Source organism: Hydra vulgaris, chromosome 03 (genome assembly GCF_038396675.1).
Source record: "Hydra vulgaris chromosome 03, alternate assembly HydraT2T_AEP".
Taxonomy (NCBI): Eukaryota; Metazoa; Cnidaria; class Hydrozoa; order Anthoathecata; family Hydridae; genus Hydra; species Hydra vulgaris.
This window is the reverse complement of record NC_088922.1, coordinates 53,842,954-53,864,190: the sequence shown is the minus strand read 5'-3', so window position 1 is coordinate 53,864,190 and position 21,237 is coordinate 53,842,954. Positions and strand designations below refer to the sequence as shown.

The window sequence follows — 21,237 nt, the reverse complement described above, 5'->3', positions numbered from 1 at the left end:
TGACCTACATGACCATTGTGTATCTGATAGGCGCTTGAGTGTAGCATGCTTTCCTTTTAATAAATCCCATCTGTGTGTTGAAGTTACAAAAAATGAATACGAACTCTGCAGAATGCCAAAATAGTTGATAGAGTTGATGCACTCACTGACACTGCACTGCCCTACTAAGTTTAAAGAATTGTAATTCTGGAAAAATATGGTATTGATATAAGCAATTGTCTGTCCACGACAATTGCTTATATCAATACCATATTTTTCCAGTAGATCTAAATGGCTTTTAATTTGTAGAAAGAAAAAAAATTGCTCATACACATGGCCATTTAGATAATAAAGAAATATTACAGAAAGTTGATCCATGTGAGAAACATCAGGCATAGAATCTACTAATAATAATGTGTGTTAAAATCTTTTGAGACATAATATCAATTAGCTCTTCACAAATAGTTTTAGACAAATAAGGTACTTTACCTTTGCCTTTATTTGCAAAAGTGTCAAACTATTGCTTTATCTGGATCAAATTTTGATACCTTTTTAATACCTATTTCGTTCGTGACTTTTTAAAATTTATTCAAGTCTTCATTTCCATTTTTAGTTAAGTTTAATCATGATTCTAATGATTCTTACATTTTAAGATCCTTATCTTAGCTTTTTCCTTCTCTTTGTTTTATTAAAATGTTTAAGTAATAGTTAGGTTTTCTTTACTTTATTTTTCTTTACTTACATTATTTTGTGCTGGATTTTTTGCTAACTGATTGCCTGCTTCATTTTTTTCCAATAACACAGAGTGCTGAAATAGGTTTTCAGATAGCTATATATCAACATTCTACTAAAAATAAACTTGCATATTGCTAAGATTGTGTAAAACTCTCTATTATCAACAGTTCTAACACACCTAAGTAATTTCCGTTATTTAACGATCCTTTAACTTTATTATAGCCATAAAATACTAAACCTCCTCCGGCTAAAAAATCAATAACTGCTACTATTCTATTTAAGATTGCAGCCCAATAGCTAATCTCGCTTTTAATCTGGCTTACCATATATTCATTAATATGAGTATTTTGTTTTATGAATTCTATCCACTTAATAATACATTGAATATGTTCCTTGCTGCTTTTATGGCCAAAAATAGTTTGTTCAGCTTTTTTCCAATTGTAAAAATCACTTTCGGTTGAAAACAAGTTGCAAAAATAACAAAACACACATCCAATAGATTCAGAAAACATTAACCATTTTTGGTAACTTTTTTCCCCATTTTTCATCACTTTTTGAAAATATTTAACCAAATAATATCTGTACTGGTTTTTGAACATTTATTTAGAAGATTTGAAATTAGAGTCTTTGTTTGAAAAAAAAGCATACATCTTGTTTCAATACTTCATATGATTATTTTCCTTTAATTGTAATGGCCATAAAGCAGGGTCTTCATGTAGAATGGTATCTAGGAAAAAAAATCATGATTAACATAAGCTTAAAAAAAAAAAAACTGTATGTAATGAGCGTCATAAAGAGTGACAATTTATAGAAAAATAATATTAAATGCCTAAAAAGTAAGTTGTTTGTTTGCAGATGTTAGAGGTGCCATTAAAGATAGTGAAAATTAGAGTACCTAAGTCAAGTTCATTATTACACATTGTAGATTCAACACTTTCAACTTCGCGAATTATATTTGAAAGATCGAGGCAGGCTACCTCATTTTCTGTTTTATTGTTTTCATCTTTTCTTTCATCGTTTTTATTATTTTCTACAGTTTGTGGAGATAGCATATTGATTTGGTTTGATGAAAAAAAAATTGTAATTTTAGGAAGTTTAGCTACGATTTCCTCTCTCTCTTTTTTCAATCTCCTTTTAGAAACTCCACTTTCATATTTTCTTAGCATATTAATAATGACTGTATAACCTGAAAAGTGTTAAGCTATTCGTTTTTTCTCTTGAATCTTCACTTTCCTTTGTGCGGAAGTACAAAAGAATTGTAGAGTTGCAATTGTTAATAAATTTTCAAAGACAATATAATTCAAGTTATAAATAATTTTCCAAAGTGAATTAAATTTGTAGCAACTTGTACAAGTATTATATTTGGTTTTTGATATAAGACACTGCTACCAATCTAGTAATTTTTTTGTAGAAGTGATTAGCGCTCCTTCATTAGTCCAAGACTGGAAAAAAATTTTTAATGCAGCATTTTTGTCTTTTCATTTTTGTGCTTTTGTTTTCAATTAAACAATTTAGTAAACTTAACTTTGACTTTTTAAAGTTAATTTTCAGAGTTTATAAAGATTTACTTTTCAGAGTTAATAAAAATTCTTTTACTTTGGTTCAGGGCCCCCGAAATTGTTATACCACTGCCCCCTCCTCCCCCTCCTTAATCCAGCACTGTGATTATATACTTAAATATATAATAGATTTTTATAATATGCTTAAACTAAAATAATATATATTAGTGAAGGTATATATATATATATATATATATATATATATATATATATATATATATATATATATATATATATATATATATATATATATATATATATATATATATATATATATATATATATATATATATATATATATATAATTACGACATATAATTTGAGAAATGCATTTGTGAAACTAGTGATATTACTTTTTTTCTTTTGCTGTTTGTGAGCATGCTCCTAAAGTTTCAATATACAATACATATAACAAATATAATTGTTATACGTATTGTTTATTAAAACTTTTTTTTTTAATTTTTTATTTTGTTTCAACTTTTTAAATTTTTTTTTAAGCTTAACCGACTTTAATATAACCGATTCGAAGATATCAGTGAAAATAATTAGTTTATTAAATTATATTTGACATAAAATATGTGATATTTAAAAGTTTTGAAGTTTGTTTGATATTTTTGAATTTTAAATATAAAAGTCATTAATTAATAGAATGTGATTGAACCTGAACGAAAACGAAGCTAAAAGTGAAGTTTTAGTTTTATAAAGTATTACGCTAGATAATTACTTATAAGATATTTATAAATATTATGCTAGATATTTATAAATATTACACTAGGTATTTATAAATATTACACTAGGTATTTATAAATATTACGCTAGATATTTACAAATATTACGCTTGTTATTTAGTTTTTAAACATTTAAGTTTGGAATATTTATTGAAGTGTTGCAAGTTTTGATATTTTATAACATGGACTTTAATGCAATTCAAAGGTTAAGTCTAGTTGAGCGAAGTTTTTTGTCAAATGGGCCCTAAAAAACTGTACAAGTTAGCGAATGGTTCAACTTAACCAGGGTAGGATTTAGCGAATAATGTGATAAAGTTCAACTGGAATTTAAAAAAAAAACATCATGCTTAATTTAGCTTTCAAATAGAAGTAATAAATCATTGGCTCTCTTGCACTGAGATTTTTAATTTGAACTTATGCTGCATAAATTGAAATTGAAGTACATTACACGTAAGCTACATACTTTATTACAAATATAACTTCTTTATTTAAAAATGTGCAAACTCTACTATTTAAATATATTTTGACATCAGCAAAAAAATTTTATTAAAAATGTTTTCTATAAAATCAACATATAGTTTTCTCTCTTGCAAGTTTTTTAGATGAGCGCGATTTTTACTTGTTTTATCAGCTTACTACTTGTTTTATTAGCTTACTACTTGTTTGATCAATGCAAAGTGCTCTTTAAATTAGCACTTGAAATACTACAAAAAAAAAAAAAATCAAAAAATGGCTTGGAAAACGGAATATATGAAGAAACAAATAATTTTTTTTGCAATGAAATTCCAGAAATATTGTTGAAAGTCATAGCTAACAATGAAAAATACTTTGATTAAAATAAAGTTTGTTATTTCCTAAAACCAACATTTAAAAAAAATATTTATGCACCAAATATCATTGCTTTCATTATTGTTGTTGTTGCTGTTATTTTATAAAGTATTTTGTTGTTTTGTTTTAAAAAGTATTAAAAATATGAAATAACGGATAAGTTCTTTTTAGATGTGTTATCGCATCAATAATATATACAGTCTGCTATGTGTTCTTCAAATTATACAAAAAGAATCAGCTGATTCTTTTAATGTTTCTTTGGATAATTTGCTAGCATACAAAAATCAAACAAAAACTTCACCAAGTAAGAGTTACCATAATTCTTATCAAATTTTTTTATTATGTAAAAATTATAAAGTTATTTTTAGTTGTTATTTTTAGAAGTTTAATGACAAAGTAAAAATAAAAAAAATAAATCTGTCAAGTTAATGTTTTGTATTTATATAATATATGTTATTAGAAATGAACTATAAGAAATGAAAATAATAATAGTTCTTAAAGTTCACAGGGTAATTATGCCAAGGTAAATTTGTGTAATGTAATTGTGTAAGCAACAGTTGTGTGTTGTAACAACCCGTGCTAATATAAATGTCTAATTCACAAGTACTAGTTGATAGTATTTTGTAACAACCCATGCTAAAATAGCTATTTAGTCAGTTGATGTATGTACTGAAGCCACCGAAATACCTATTTCAGTATGGCGTCATCAGTGTGTATCTAATGCTGCATTCATATATTGTATATGTATATATATATATATATTATATATATATATATATATATATATATATATATATATATATATATATATATATATATATATATATATATATATATATATACATATATATATATATATGTATATATATGTATATATATATATATATATATATATACATATATATATATATATATATATATATATATATATATATATATATATATATATATATATATATATATATATATATATATTAGTAGAGAATCACTTAACAAAAATTTTTTCCAATTAACACTGTGTTTCATCAACAAAGATTCATCAGAAATGAATGATCAAATTAATAAAACTTCAATTTGTACCAAAAATTAAATTACAGGAAGTTGCAAATGTCTTAACTACTGTAAATTTTCACACATTTGTGGAATTTGCTGACACTATTATAAAAAGAATTCTTTAGAAATGATTACTTGTGCTATTTTTTTAAATGTTTTTTAAAAAAGGGTAGTTAATGTAAATATTATTTAAACTCATTTATTTTTACAGTTTTTTAGGAGAAACTTATTTTCGTGCCTACATTTAGAAATTAATTCCGATCTTTTGTTTAATAAGCATTATTGATTTGCATGTGTAATTATTTCAAATTTTTCTTGTAGGCATAGTATGCATTTTTTGGAAATATTGTTATATGTAGGCGCTGTTTTAAGGATAGACCAATTCAGTATAAAATCGTCAATATTTTTTTCTTTTAATTCCCATATATATTTTGACAGCATGGTGTCTTTTGAATACTTTTTATTCTTGAAAGATTGCTTATGATTGGCAAAACGTTTTTTCCATTCCCCCTCTGTTATGCCAATATGTTGTTTGTCAGGTACGTTTTTAGAGGAAACAACACATTTATATACCACATTTTTTGATAAACAACTTCCACTCATTGGACAATTGATTTTTTGTTTACAATTACAATTTTTTGTAGTTTTTTCATTTAGGATTTCTTTTTTGTTTAACAAAGCCTTATTGTGACCTTTTATAATTCTTTCCATATTTTTTGTGCAACTGTAGCTAACTTTAATTGTATTTCGATTAAAAATTTTATGTAATTTATTAGATCGCGGGAAATGCTTATCGACCAATTTTAAAAACACTTTTCCTATGTTAGTAGAAACATTTTTGCTATATGGGGGGTTGAACCAAATTACATTTCTAGTTCTATTTCGTTTTTTTGTATTCTTTTTTTCAGGATCAAATATTAGTTCAAAATTTTCAAAAACACTTTTTTTTAGGGCATCTTCAAATATTCGTTTAGAGGAATTGAATACATTTTCATTTGAGGAGTTTTGGTTTAGTCTGTTATTAATTGAAATCGGGATTTGTTTTAGAACTTGGGGTGGATGGTTAGAGTTAATGTTAATATATAATAGTTCATCGTTTGGTTTTTTGAAAGGCTTATATGAATTTTCAGAGAGGTTAAATGTGACATCAAGAAAATTCACGATTTTTAAATTTATGTTTATTTTGATTAATATTTAATATTTGCCAATATTTTTTTAAATATTTATAATACCTTTTCTAATTTTGTCGAGCTGTGGACCAGATTTTCTACGCATTATTATTAAACCATCGTCGCGATAAAGGCCTAAATCTTTTATATTGATTATTTTACTTAACAAATCTAAAATATATAGTCCAACAAATTCCTGCTCCGTCATAACTGCCCATTGTTACATCAAAGCAGTCATGTATGTTTTTCTTTTTCCAAGTTTCCTTATTAAAATAAAGTAAGGTTTTTCTACAATGTTTTATTATACGGATTGTGTCATCAGGAATAACTGTGTGGCTTTTTGCAAATTCAATAGTCTTATCTAAAATATCTGCAGTTGTTCAGGGGTAAAAATCATTAATGTCAAATTGAATAAATGTACAGTCATTTTTATTTTCGATAATGGAGAACCAATTTATAATACAAAAACAAATGATACATTTAATAATAATGATAATTATGGATTTAAAACAAAAAATACCCCACCTTTTATACCTGATTTGGAAAATTTTGAAAGTGACCTATTACATTTAATTAAAACAATAAAGTTTCGCCCTATAAAAAACGAATTTCAAACAGAATTAAAGTTAGATGTTAAAAAATTAAATCAAACCCTTATATTTTGCTTTTGCTGATAAAACAAATAATATTTACCAACTCACAACAGAAAATATGAAAAATTTTTACGCGACAATATTACTAGTTCTTATGAAAAAGGCCCTGAAAATTTGGAAAAGACAATTAATTTAGAAGCGCAAAGTATTGCTAAAAAAATAAACCTTGATAATAGAATCGAATCAACTGCCCCAGCCCAAGCCTTCGTAACACTAAAAGACCATAAACCAAATTTTCAAAACAAACTTCCTTGTAGGTTATTGGTTCCCTCAAAAAGTGAGATTGGACATGTAAGCAAAATTAAATTGGACAAAATTAATAATATTCTTAGAAATAAATTAAATTGCAACAGTGGAAAAATACCACTGATGTTATAATACCTATCAAATTTAATAATAATAAATAGTGATAATAAAAAGAAAAGTTAAGTCAGATAAAAGGTGATAATTGTAAGAAAAGGAAGAAATAATAGTAACTGTAAAAGTTATATAACGATGTTAACCACAAAAATAATACCAACAACAATAATATAAATAATACACACCTGTCCAAAATTGGTAGAAACTACTTTGAAGCCCTCCAGAAAAACCCTTTAAAGGGATGATTCTGGTATTATTCCTGATCACAAAAATGTAAAATTTGAAATCATCCGTAACCGTCCGTGGAAAAAAATTTGATTGGAAGAATTTCTCTGTTTTAAGATAATTGAAAACAAAGAATTAATATCTCATTTGCATTTTTGCAGCATTTTAGGATAAAATAGCAATCAAATACTTAAATAAATACTCAAATAACAATTTTTTTTGCAATAATTTTAGCTTTCCTGGAATTTAAAATATTTAAAAGTCAACAAAATTTTTTTCGGGAAATAGCAAATACTCATGAAGACTGTAGAAAAACAGTTTGTATCTTTTGCTTGAGAAATTGTAAAAGAGAGTTGAACAATCAATTGATCAATACAATTAAAACTGTGCTCCAAATGAAACTTGACATATCAGACTCTAGAGTTCCAAAAGGGATTTGTGACACATGAAGGATTGCTCTTGGAAAGAAGAAAAATGGTGAGAATGTTTCACTTCCTCTTATGTTTCAATTTGAAACTATAAAAGTCAGACCTTCAACTTGGGAACAGGACTGTGACTGCCTGATTTTTCAAATAGGACATTTGAAGTCTTATGAAAAACACCCACTGGAGACTTCCTCTGAACATTCACAGTCTTCTTCAAACAAAAAGATGTTCAGAGTGCTTGTCAATTCTTGGAAAAGGAATATCACATAACTGCTCTGACTTCTCATTTCGTGAAAACATGAGAAAACTAGCAATGAGGGATTCTGTTGTCAGTGAGCAAATTGCAGCTTCAGTTGTTACTGTCAAAGAAGCATCTCCACATGAAATTGTCAAACTTGCACAAAGCAGAGGTGGCCGCCCTTTGTGTCTCACAAAAGGTACATAAATTTATGCTAAAATTACTATTGTATTATGTACAAGCTTTAAGACTAAGCATTCTTATCCTTAGTTTACTATTTTAAGAAATCGCAGACACGTTATCAAAAAGCCCCTTGTAAAAAGAGATATGTTTGTTAGTTATCTCTTATAATAAAATAAAAGATTAGTTAGTGTTTAATGTACCCTTAAATTTGAGATGTTTGAATAAGTACAAAATTTATTTTGTTGCATGATAAAGTACACCAAACTTAACTTACAGCTGAATTTAGTTGAATCAAACATATCAAATAATTATCCAGGTTTAGTTTAGTGTCAAATCAGTAAATGCATATTTTCTTACACATTTAGACTAGCACCTAGCCAAAGATCAAAATTTGTTAATTAGATAGTCAAATGCTTTTTACTACTTATGTTTGTTTATCCATCATAATATCATTATACTTTAAGTGTCTATTTTATTTGTAGCAAACAAATACAACTATATATAAATGTTTTCAACTTTATTTTAGGACCATCAAGTGCCAAAAAACTTTTTGGAGACACCCCACTACTGACAGCAGAAGATCTGGTGAATGTCCAAGTCAACACTGGTTTTTCCAATTCCTCAATGAACAAATTGGTGTCTACCATAAACCAAGTCACCAAAAGTCACGTTGTGGAACCCAACTTTAAAACAAAGTTTATTGAGATTGGAAAGAAGCTGTCTGCTCATTTCACTCAAACTGACATTGAAGTCTGCAATGACAAATCACAGAGAAGGAAGCAATTGGTTGTACACTGCAAAAACCTAGGAGAACTTCTGAATGATGTCCTGCTTCAAAGACAAGTCTATACACAGCACATTGTGAAGCTTGGTCTAGATGGTGGTGGTGGCTTTTTTAGGGTCAGTCTGGACATTCAAGAGATGGAGCAAGTGTTAGAGTCTAGGTCTCAACCTTGCAAGAAAACCTTGACATCACAAGTAGCTAAGGAAAAAGGAGTGAAACGTCAACTTCTTGTTGCTGTAGCAGTAGAAGTTCCAGAAAACTACAACAATGTAAGAAAAATTTTGAATCTTATTCATCCTGAGGGTGCCCATTTCCTCATCTCATGTGATTTGAACTTAGCCAATATTATCTGTGGTTTGCAGTCCCATTCAAGCTCTCACCCATGCACTTGGTGTGAAGTTGACTCAAAGATTTGTCTGCATGTGGAAGTCCTTGAACATTTGGTTCATTGAGAAAATGCTTCAAAGCATTCCAGGACAATGGTCAGGACTACAAAAGAGCCAAAGATTTTAAGAATGTTGTCCATGAGCCTCTTTTAAGCTTGCCTGATAATGTCCTAGTCTTGGACTTCATTCCACCAATGGAACTCCATCTCTTACTTCTGAACCATCTGTTCAGAGCATTGAATGAAGAGTGGTTGAAAGCTGATGAGTGGCCCAAGGCTCTTCACATCAAGCCTCAGCCTTTCCATGGTGGTCAGTTTGCAGGAAATGAGTGTAGAAAACTCCTCAAAAATGTAGATATCCTTCAAAGGTTTGCAGAAGAAGACTGTGCGTTCAACATTTTTGACATTGTTGATGCACTGAGAAAATTTGATGCAGTGGTGTCTGCCTGCTTTGGAATGACCCTGGAACCTGAGTATTATGAAAAACTATCATCATTCAAAGCCTCCTATCTGGCTCTTGACAGAGTAAGTGTTACAAAAGTCCATGCAGTGTATTACCACATCAAACACTTCATACAAAAGAATCAAGACTCCCTTGGAAAATATAGTGAGCAGGCCACTGAAGCTCTTCACCACAGCTTCAAGTCTCATTGGAGCAGATACAAGAGGCCAGTAGACCATCCAGAATATGGAAAGTGGCTGCAAACTTGTCTCGTGGACTACAACAGCAAGAATATCTAAATTGGGAGTAAAAACTATTTTTTTATTCTGCCAGTAAACTAAGATTTTTATTTTTTAGGAATGAGTAATTTAAAACTTTCTTCCTTCTTAGAACACACAGAATACTTCTTTTTATTCCTATCAATATTATGGACATGATTATGGTTTCATGTGTGGTTAAGAATGCTTTGCGATGTAGAATTTAAAAACTAATATTTACTAAAGAATACATCACTTTATGAAAATGTCACAAAGTTTTTTAGCTCTTTACCTTATGTTTTAATCTAGTTAGGAAATATTACAAAAATCATCCCTCAAAAGGGTTTTTCTGGAGGGCTTCAAACTAGTTTCTACCAATTTTGGACAGGTGTGAATAACTATAAATTAAAATAATTTCAGTAATAATAACAGGTTAATAATAATGCGTAGAAAATCTGGTCCACAGCTCGACAAAATTAGAAAAGGTATTATAAATATTTAAAAAAATATTGGCAAATATTAAATATTAATCAAAATAAACATAAATTTAAAAATCGTGAATTTTCTTGATGTCACATTTAACCTCTCTGAAAATTCATATAAGCCTTTCAAAAAACCAAACGATGAACTATTATATATTAACATTAACTCTAACCATCCACCCCAAGTTCTAAAACAAATCCCGATTTCAATTAATAACAGACTAAACCAAAACTCCTCAAATGAAAATGTATTCAATTCCTCTAAACGAATATTTGAAGATGCCCTAAAAAAAAGTGTTTTTGAAAATTTTGAACTAATATTTGATCCTGAAAAAAAGAATACAAAAAAACGAAATAGAACTAGAAATGTAATTTGGTTCAACCCCCCATATAGCAAAAATGTTTCTACTAACATAGGAAAAGTGTTTTTAAAATTGGTCGATAAGCATTTCCCGCGATCTAATAAATTACATAAAATTTTTAATCGAAATACAATTAAAGTTAGCTACAGTTGCACAAAAAATATGGAAAGAATTATAAAAGGTCACAATAAGGCTTTGTTAAACAAAAAAGAAATCCTAAATGAAAAAACTACAAAAAATTGTAATTGTAAACAAAAAATCAATTGTCCAATGAGTGGAAGTTGTTTATCAAAAAATGTGGTATATAAATGTGTTGTTTCCTCTAAAAACGTACCTGACAAACAACATATTGGCATAACAGAGGGGGAATGGAAAAAACGTTTTGCCAATCATAAGCAATCTTTCAAGAATAAAAAGTATTCAAAAGACACCATGCTGTCAAAATATATATGGGAATTAAAAGAAAAAAATATTGACGATTTTATACTGAATTGGTCTATCCTTAAAACAGCGCCTACATATAACAATATTTCCAAAAAATGCATACTATGCCTACAAGAAAAATTTGAAATAATTACACATGCAAATCAATAATGCTTATTAAACAAAAGATCGGAATTAATTTCTAAATGTAGGCACGAAAATAAGTTTCTCCTAAAAAACTGTAAAAATAAATGAGTTTAAATAATATTTACATTAACTACCCTTTTTTAAAAAACATTTAAAAAAATAGCACAAGTAATCATTTCTAAAGAATTCTTTTTATAATAGTGTCAGCAAATTCCACAAATGTGTGAAAATTTACAGTAGTTAAGACATTTGCAACTTCCTGTAATTTAATTTTTGGTACAAATTGAAGTTTTATTAATTTGATCATTCATTTCTGATGAATCTTTGTTGATGAAACACAGTGTTAATTGGAAAAAATTTTTGTTAAGTGATTTTCTACTAATATATAATTGCTCTGTTCTTTTATGAACATTGAGCACTCTATTGTGTAGAATACTTTTTAAAGTTGTTTAAATATATATATATATATATATATATATATATATATATATATATATATATATATATATATATATATATATATATACATGCATACAACATAAAATTTGATCCTGTTTAAATTTCAATTGTTCATATAGAAATTTGTCACAATTTATACAATTATTAACTCATCAGTTTAGAGTCATTCTCCTTGTACATTAAAGACTCTACTCATTTTCTTCAGGTGCTTCAGTTGCACTAATTCTAACTATCTATAGTGAAATAAAATACTACCACTAATCCTACTACTACTACTACTACTACTACTACTACTACTACTACTACTACTACTACTACTACTACTACTACTACTACTATTACTATTACTATTACTACTACTACTACTACTACTACTACTACTACTACTACTACTACTACTACTACTACTACTACTACTACTACTACTAATTCTACTACTACTACTACTACTACTACTACTACTACTACTACTACTACTACTACTACTACTACTACTACTACTACTGCTGCTGCCGCTGCTGCTGCTACTACTATAACTTCTTTAATTTGTGCAGTTATTGTCAAAGTGGTATTTTGTAGAATGCTTTAGAGAAATCTAAATGTAAATCAACACATTTTTTTCATCAAGGCATTTTTAAAAATTAGTTTAAAAGTTTAGATTTCTGTTTTACAAAAAATATTGTGGTTTTTTATATTGTAATTTTTATTAGAAATCTTAAAAATGTTTTTTTTTTAATTTTTATTTTAGTTAATGATAAAAGCAATTTATGTTCAGAGTTAATGATGTGTAAGAAGCATTTAGATCAGGTTTTTAATGTACAACTTATGTTACTTGTATCCAGGGTAAGTTTTCAATTATGCTAATATTCTTAACAGAATGTATAGTTTAGTTTATAGCATTAAGAAATATAGACAACAATAGAAAAAACTATTATAGAAATGCTAGCAGTCAGTGTAGAAAACAGACATCAGTTGGTCTATGTTCCTCACCCTATAAATGGTTATTATTAGGTCCATGTTCCTCACTCTATAATCAAGTAATGGTAGGTCTATGTTTCTCACAAAGTTATTCTTTTTTTATTGATTATTTTCATTTGATTATTTCAGTGTAACTCATGGTTATTTTTATGTTATGTAAAATATAACTAAATGTAAAATATATAATTATAAATTGGAATAAGTTTTCAAATAACCTTAGAAAGCTGTTATTATTAATTTTCTTAGAGTTCATTGTAAAAAACTGAAAAGAAAAGAAAGCCATTCAAAATAACAGATTTATTAAATGCTTTTGTTGGAATAAATGATAAATATTATGTATTATAATAATTACAGATAGATGGAAGCAAATATAATATTTTTAATTTCATACAATACAATTAACTATATTGTATGTTAAAAACCGTTATTCCATGATGGTACAATTTGAATAGTTGGTTATTAATCATTATCAATGACTTGGAAGTTTTTTTTTTTTTTGCTCAAGTTATCAATATTTGCCTTTATTCTGGATAACAAAATTCAAAGAATATCAGTATGGTGTTTATCAATTGTGTACTCTGTTTTAACATGCTTCATTTATGTGCTCTGTTTTAACATGCTTTATTTATACAAAAAACTGTTGTAAGTGCTTCCATGGCCTGCTATAATTACACGGCCGGATATCTTGCTTTTCGGAGCTAAAAATTAGAAGGGTAACTTTTTGACTTACATAAACGTATTTTAAAACAGTTTATTCAAATATTCTTAATATGGTTAACACATGTGCTGTAATTTACTGTAAAACTGGATATAAAAACAGAGAGAATAGAATTAATTTTATTCCTGAAAAGCATCCACTTTTTGGATTTCCAGAAAATAATCCTGACTTATTAAATCAGTGGGTAGTATTTATCAATCGAATGTTATGGAAGCCTAGTAAAAATTCGGCTATTTTTGCTAAACATTTTGAAGAAAAGTATTTAAAAATTTGCAAAAGAGTTACATTAATTTGGGATTTAAATCCCGTTCCAACTATTTATTGCTTACCTGAAAAAATACCATTATCAGTATATCCAACTACATCGAAGGGTAGAAAGCCACCGTCTGTTCGTCATCCATCAAATAATCAGGATGAATCCAATTTGTTTATAGAGACAGATAAAATTCACTGTTTAAATGATTTAAATAATGTTAACCTAGAAGGGTATCAGCTCAAAATATATAATGACAAATACATATTTTTTTAATTTAGAAGTTAATCAACACTTAGGTATTTTAGAAGTTACAGAAACAATTGTAGTTGATGAATTTATGCATGTTTCCTTGTTCTATAAATCATATTATCTTCCATTGCCTCCATGGTTTCGAAATATTGGCTGTGTATTAAAGAAAAAAAGTGTAATGGAGAATTTTCCAGCATATATAAAAAATTATCTAGAAGAAAATAGTTTATCAAATGATTTAATAAAATACAAAAAACCAGTTGATCGGCCAAAGTTTTCATCAAATCTTTTACGATATTCCCTTATTCTTCGACATACATCAGCGCAGGCCTATAAACTCTTATTAGAACAGTTTCCTCTACCATCATTTAACCTTTTGAAAAAATTAAAAAAGGTGGCATAGAACCATTGAAATCTGTAAAATGTTTACTAAATCAAAATAAAATTGACAAAGATGTAGTGCTGTTGATGGATGAAATATATTTGCAGAAAGAAGCGCATTATCAAGGTGGTAGAATGATAGGTGTAGATAATGAAGGAATGTTATATAAAGGCGTAATGACCTTCATGATTGTTTCTTTAAAAAAAAAGTTTAATTTTGTTATAAGAGCTATACCAGAAGTAAAAATTGAGGGTAAATGGCTAGCTGATCATGTTGATGAGTGCATTACATCTCTACAAGAAAATGGTTTTCACGTACGTGGTGTAGTTTCTGATAATCATTTCACTAATGTTTCTGCTTTTTCACATTTGATGCATAAATATAAAAATACCAACCATGTTAGTAGTGTTACTCATCCTACAAAAAAAGACAGTATAATATATTTATTTTTTGACGCTGTCCATCTTCTCAAAAACATACGAAACAATTTACTAAATTTCAAACGTTTTATATTCCCAGCTTTTTATTTTGACCAGTTTCATGATGTTATTGATGTACATGCTGGTGAAATATCATGGAAGTTACCTCATGATGTATACGATAAAGACCAATTACTTCAGTCGAATTTAAAAAAAGGTTTTAAATTATCTTATAAATCACTTCATCCAGGCGATAATAAACAAAGTGTACCACTTGCTCTTGCAATATTTGATCCTGCAACTTCTGCAGCTATTAAAAGTTATTTTCCAGATCGGACTGATGCCTCAAGCTTTTTAAAGTTGATAAATATATGGTGGACAAAAAGTAACAGTAAGCAAAAATACAACAACAATTATTATATTGGAAATGCAGCTGTTTTGGGTGATATGAAACCTTTATTTTTGCGCAATTTAACTGAATGGATTGAAGAATGGCAATTATCTCAAGTTTCAAACTCTTAAAAGTTTACATTAAGTAAACAAACATCAGAAGCTCTTATGACCACTTTAAGATGCACAGCTTCACTTATTGATGATTTAATTCAAGAAGGATATGATTATTTTTTAATATCACGCTTGCTAACTGATCCATTAGAGTTAAGATTTTCAAAATATCGTCAAATGAGTGGTGGCAGATTTTTAATTGGTTTGCGTGAACTTGAGACATCTGAGCGCATTTTAGCAGTGAAAACTTTACTTAAAAAGTTAGTCAATATCTGGGAGGAAGATGTAAGAAAAGAGAGTTGTAATATATCTTTGATGAAATTATTTGATGATAAATTGCAAGAAATTTTACCAGATATTGAAGAATGCAATTTAGATTCAGAGAGCTTTGAAGTTGCTACAGTTATTTCTGGTTATGTGGTTAAAAAGTTTAATAAAAATATCAAATGTGGTGTTTGCAAAACTTTTCTATTAGCTGAATCTGGCGAGGTACAATGCCAATATTTTGAAAAACTTTCTCGTGGAGGATTGATTTTACCAGCTATTGATTTTACACATGTTTCAAAAGCATTTGCAATATTAGATACTGCCATTTTTCTTATAAGAGACTCAACTCTTTGTGATCGATATGTTGCAGAACGAGTACTTAGATGAAATGATTGTGCTACTTCATTTTTATGCGATGAACATCAAGTTATTGGTGTAAAATTTATAAATCGCGTTGTTACAAATATTTATTTTAACAATGAACAAAAACAATTTTCTGATGAAATTAGAAAGAACAGTGTAAAGGATTTTAAAAGCAGACAGAGAAAAAAATTGAAGCTGAATTAGGTGAACTAATCAATGCTAAATTGATTATTTCAATTGTATATACTTCCTTTATTATTAGGTTTTTGTTTATCGTCTTATATCTCATTAATATTACTGAGATGTTATTTTTGAGAAATATATTTCTTTGAGGTACATATTTATGTTAATAGAGTCATTACAAATTTTAATATTTTATTATTTAATAAAGTTATTACAATTTTTTATTGATGAATAAAGTACAATATAATTTTGTTTTATTTTAGCGGTGCAAGTTTTTTAGAAACATCATCATCAGGCAAAGGAAAGTGTCTAATTTATGATACATTTATCATATTTCTCAGACAAATTTTATTTTGTATACACACTTCCGTAAATAAAACCCCTGTAAAAATCATAATTTTAATTGCTGTAAGTGTGGCCAAACATTCTATACAATATATTTTTGTTTTGAAAAGTTACCCTTCTAATTTTTCGCTCCGAAAAACAAGATATCCGGCCGTGTAATTATAGTAGGCCATGGTGCTTCCAAAATGTAAAAAATTTTCAATAGCATGTCGACACATGGATTAACTATAATAATCACATTTTTTTTTTTAAACTTGTATTTTATTTTAGTTTAAAACCAGTTTTACATTTTTGTATGTTTTTTTTCTCTATTGTTTTGTGATTCTACTTCTTTGTAGACTTTTTTTAGTTCTCTCTTGGTTTTTAATTCTAACTTTGTATGCTTTTTTTCAAGTATTTATTAATTTGTATTCTATTTCATGGGAAAAAAAAAGTCAAAAATACCATTTTAATATTTGAAATAGTATTACTAGTCAATATTTTTAACGAGTTTGTGTCTTTTCCGTTACTTTTATAACCTCCACCATTTCAGATAGTAATATCCAAAATCTATTCAGAATAAATTAAATTATCAGCCTCCCTACCACTATCTTTAAACAATTGTTCAAACTGCCTGCAATTAAGGCTGTGACTTCTCATAGAATTAACAGTTTGAATAACATGTACCATAATGTCTTTTATCTCTAATACATTTGCTGATCCTACAAAAGAATATAACAATTAAAGGATTTCTTAAGTAATGTCACAAATATATATCTTTTTCAATCAGTACACTTGCTTCATTTTACATGTTTTTTAACTTGAGAGAGAATATTTTCTTGTCTAGTTGTCTTGTCATATGGTTATATGACCGTCGTATTAACAAACAGTTCCTCGGTTACTTTTAAGTCACTAATTATACTTCTAACAAGTATAGCAGTATCATCTCTACAGTTGAGCAGTATTATCTCTATTTGTTGATTCATCTAGTGCCAGACAACATGCTTTACACTTTTTTTTTAAACATCTTTACTTCCAACAAGGCTGCAGGCAACCCATATTAGAGTTGGAAGTTACTGGAAAAGGAAAGATGAAGTTTATAGAGCAAGATAACAATTAACAGATGACTTAAAAGACAAAATTATATGAATCAGGAAAACTCCAGAGAACACTTCTGCAAGACTAAAATAAGTATATTGTCCAGACCACAAGCTGTAGAAGAGTTTAAGCAGGAAATCACTTTGGATACAGAAGCTGAAGTGATACGATTGTCAATCAATGGATCAGCCTGCAGGTTAGCTAAATCAGATAGAATGTGACTGGTGGAATCAAAAGATACTATTAATGAGAAGTTCTTAGTGAATAATTCATCTTAGCTTCATCTTTAGGTGAGGTGACAAAATTGGAAGCATACAAGAGAGGTGAAGTAACAGATTTGCTCTTATTATACATACTGTTAAAAATTCTCCAGAAGTCATGAGAACCTAATTTTTGAGATAATATACAAGATTTTGTGACCTGAGAATGGAGGGCTTTGGCATTAGACAAAACCTTTTTACAATTGTTTCTAACAATAGTAAACAGGCACCTGTTTTCTGAAGAATTGTTTTGCTGATATGAAGTAATGGTTACAATTGGAAACTGCAGCTGTACAATGAGAGGAAAACCATGGAGAAGAGTAAAGTTTGACTTGGAATTGTTGAGAGAGAATAAAAGATTCCATGCTAGCCTGAATCCAAGAAGTTACATAAGAACTACATTTGTCAGCACGAAGGCGAAAGATTTTTACCCAAGGGCCATCACATAGAAAACACAAAGAGTCCCAGTCAGCTTTAAGGTAGTTGTAAGAGGTAAGATGATAGGGGATTCTGATGATGAAGAAAAATGAGATATAAGTTTTAGAGAGATCAAACCATGATTAGAAGCACCTAAGGGTAAATGTGAAGAAATTGAGCTCTGACTAGGATCAGAATCAAGACATAAGTTGAGTAGGGAAGGTAAATGATTCAGATTGACTGGAAAGCAAGTTGTAAAGTTGACTATTTGGGTTAGAGATTGAGAAAAGCAAAAGTTATGGGCTTTAATGTCTGCAGAGTCACTGACACTAGAACTAAGCCCTTCAGTGTGATTTTGACAGCATTAAAGTCACCAACTACAATGATAATGGCTGAAGAATAAAGAAAAATCAATTTGATCAGAAATAACATCAAAAAGAGTTCAGTCTTTAGATAAAGGAGAGCAATATAAAATAAAGAGAAAAGTGATAGTGAAGTCTTGCTAAATGAAAGCACATAAAAGAGTAGTCTGGATTCAATCCTAGTTTCTCTACAAATGGGTGAGTTCTTATGAATGTAAATGCCCAGGTTAAGCATGTGACTATTAAAATTTTTACAAACTAAAGGAAGATAACCATCAACACTAAGATCACAAGATGAGACAGCTGAACTCAAAATTGTCTCACAAAGAGCAAGTATGTCTGGTTAACTTTGCAAGAAATATATAATAAGTCTCAACAGAAGCATTTATTTAATTTTTCTCTCAATTTTAGTTTTTTTCACAATGATAGTTCAATTTTTTTTGATAGATCTTTAAATCTACTAGCAATATTCTGAACTTGTTTTGGTAGCAATGTAAGAATTAAATATTTTCTTTTTTATCAAATATTACATGAAACTATTTTTTTTTTTTAACAAATTCATCTCATCAGTATGAAATTGGCATTCAAATTTGTCATAAGTTGCAGCATGTTTTGTAGTGCAGCGTTTTTTTTTTAAGTATCATGTCTACTACTTTTAGCTGCAGTTATATTTTAAATGTATAGTTAACAAATTATAGTTTAAATTATTATTAATAGGGATGGAAAAATCCTGGAAATTTTCAATCCCAGGATTTCGGGATTGTCCCAAGGAAATCCCGGTATATCCCAGAATTGAATAGAAAAAAATGCAATTGTAGAAAGAGAAGCATAAGAAGAACTAACGTTTTAAATACTTATCAAATACTTAAAAGTGATTAATTTAGTTATGATATAATTAAAGTACTTCATTCATTAATGAACCTAAGTAATTTAAATTATAAAACAGTACTTTAAAATGATAACACAGTATAAATAAAAATAATAACTAAAAATAATATGAACATGCATGAATATACATGAGTTATATTTGTTTTTGAAAGTACTACCCTAAAAAATCAAAGTGTCAATCATTTCATTGCTTAATCATATTTGATTTTTTGAACATAAAAATTCATACTTGTTGGCCATATAGATAATATAAAATCATATTTTTTAGGTGATCTAATCATAAGCTACTACTTTCAAATAACAGTATTTCTTTTTGAATTTTATAAGTTATTTTTTACCTTTATATTTTGTGTTCGTATTGCTGCCAATCTTTTTTTCATCACTTCATTTAATTTGTTCATTTTAATTGTTTTGACATTATTCTACTCAAGTCTGCTGCTGTTATTTTATTTGCCGAGTATAAACACTTTATCAGGTTTATCATAATTTTTTTATTTTTGGTATTTGTATTTGGTAGAAAAAATTTTGGAATTTTTTATAAAATAACCTGGCCTTAAAGATATACCTAGCTCCTTAACGGTGTTCTCCACTCCTAAATTCGGTGACTCAAAGCATTATACAATTGTTTTCCGACTTCAGATTGTTGTTCATTTATTTTTGTCAACATAAACTTTTATGCGTTGTCAGAAGAAATTAAAGTTGCGTCTTGTCGACAAAGTGCTACCACAGTTGCTTTATTAGGAGTAAAAGTACTACTAAATCAGATATCATTCTACATTCTTTCTTGTTCATCTTAATTGAATCATCGATGTTGGAATCCAATTCTAAATCTAAAAGTGTCTTTTTAGCACAATAATTTTTTTAATTTTAAATTCTCTTTCTAAACTCAATTTTTACATACTTTTGTAAATAACTTTCATTTCTGTTTGGGAACCTTTTAAACATTTTTACAATTTTCTTGACGTTTTTGTTATAACCAATAATTTGGTGCCTAATTTTAACTTCAGATGTTTCATTAATTAACAATGAATCATTTGAATCTCGAATATAATCTTTCTCTTAAAAAACAATTTCTACTTAAAATAAAGATAACTAAAGCTTATTTGATAAACCTTATGTATTTGGATAACTTCATCAGTTGAATGGACGTTAAGTAAACTTAATAATGTAGTTTAATAAACCTTTTATATTTCGATAGCTTTATTATTTAAACTTTTGTAAATCACACATAAAAATGAAATTAAAATCACGCAAACATTGGAATTAGAATGAAAATTTAAAATAAAAAAGTATTTATTTTATTGTTAAAATGTTTAATCTTCCAATTAGCAAGTGCTAAAATTTTATTTGTTTTTAATAATATATAAGTTTTAATACTATACTATATAGACATTTTTTATATGTTTAATCGTACAAAAAATGTACGATTAAACAAATAAAAAATGTATATATAGTATAATATTGCAAATAAGCAATAATGTTTTTAGTTTGCATTTTTGATAAAATACAGAAAGAGGGAAAATAAAAAGAAAACATTGCAAAGAAGATAAACAGCTACAAAACCAAGCAGCTATATTTCCAAAGCCTATATTTACATTTTATGATGTCTAAATTTCTTAATTACAAATTTTTAAGACAATCCCGAATTCCCGAGAAATTTTGGAGACTAATCCCGGGATTTCGGGGCGAACAA

At 28.0% G+C, this 21,237-nt stretch overlaps 1 protein-coding gene across 10 annotated transcripts in view; it reads left to right on the top strand.

Moving 5' to 3' along the window:
- Positions 1 to 21,237, top strand: part of LOC100197594 (uncharacterized) — a 137,502-nt gene that overhangs the window by 96,697 nt on the left and 19,568 nt on the right. For all 10 annotated transcript variants that reach the window (XR_010637664.1, XR_010637663.1, XM_065793685.1 and 7 more), the window contains exons 19-20: positions 4,001 to 4,133; positions 12,625 to 12,719. Coding sequence is in view for 8 of the 10 variants with exons in the window: in XM_065793685.1 (XP_065649757.1) it covers positions 4,001 to 4,133; positions 12,625 to 12,719 (228 nt within the window). In the remaining 2 variants the exon portion in view is untranslated. The remainder of the gene's footprint in view (positions 1 to 4,000; positions 4,134 to 12,624; positions 12,720 to 21,237) is intronic.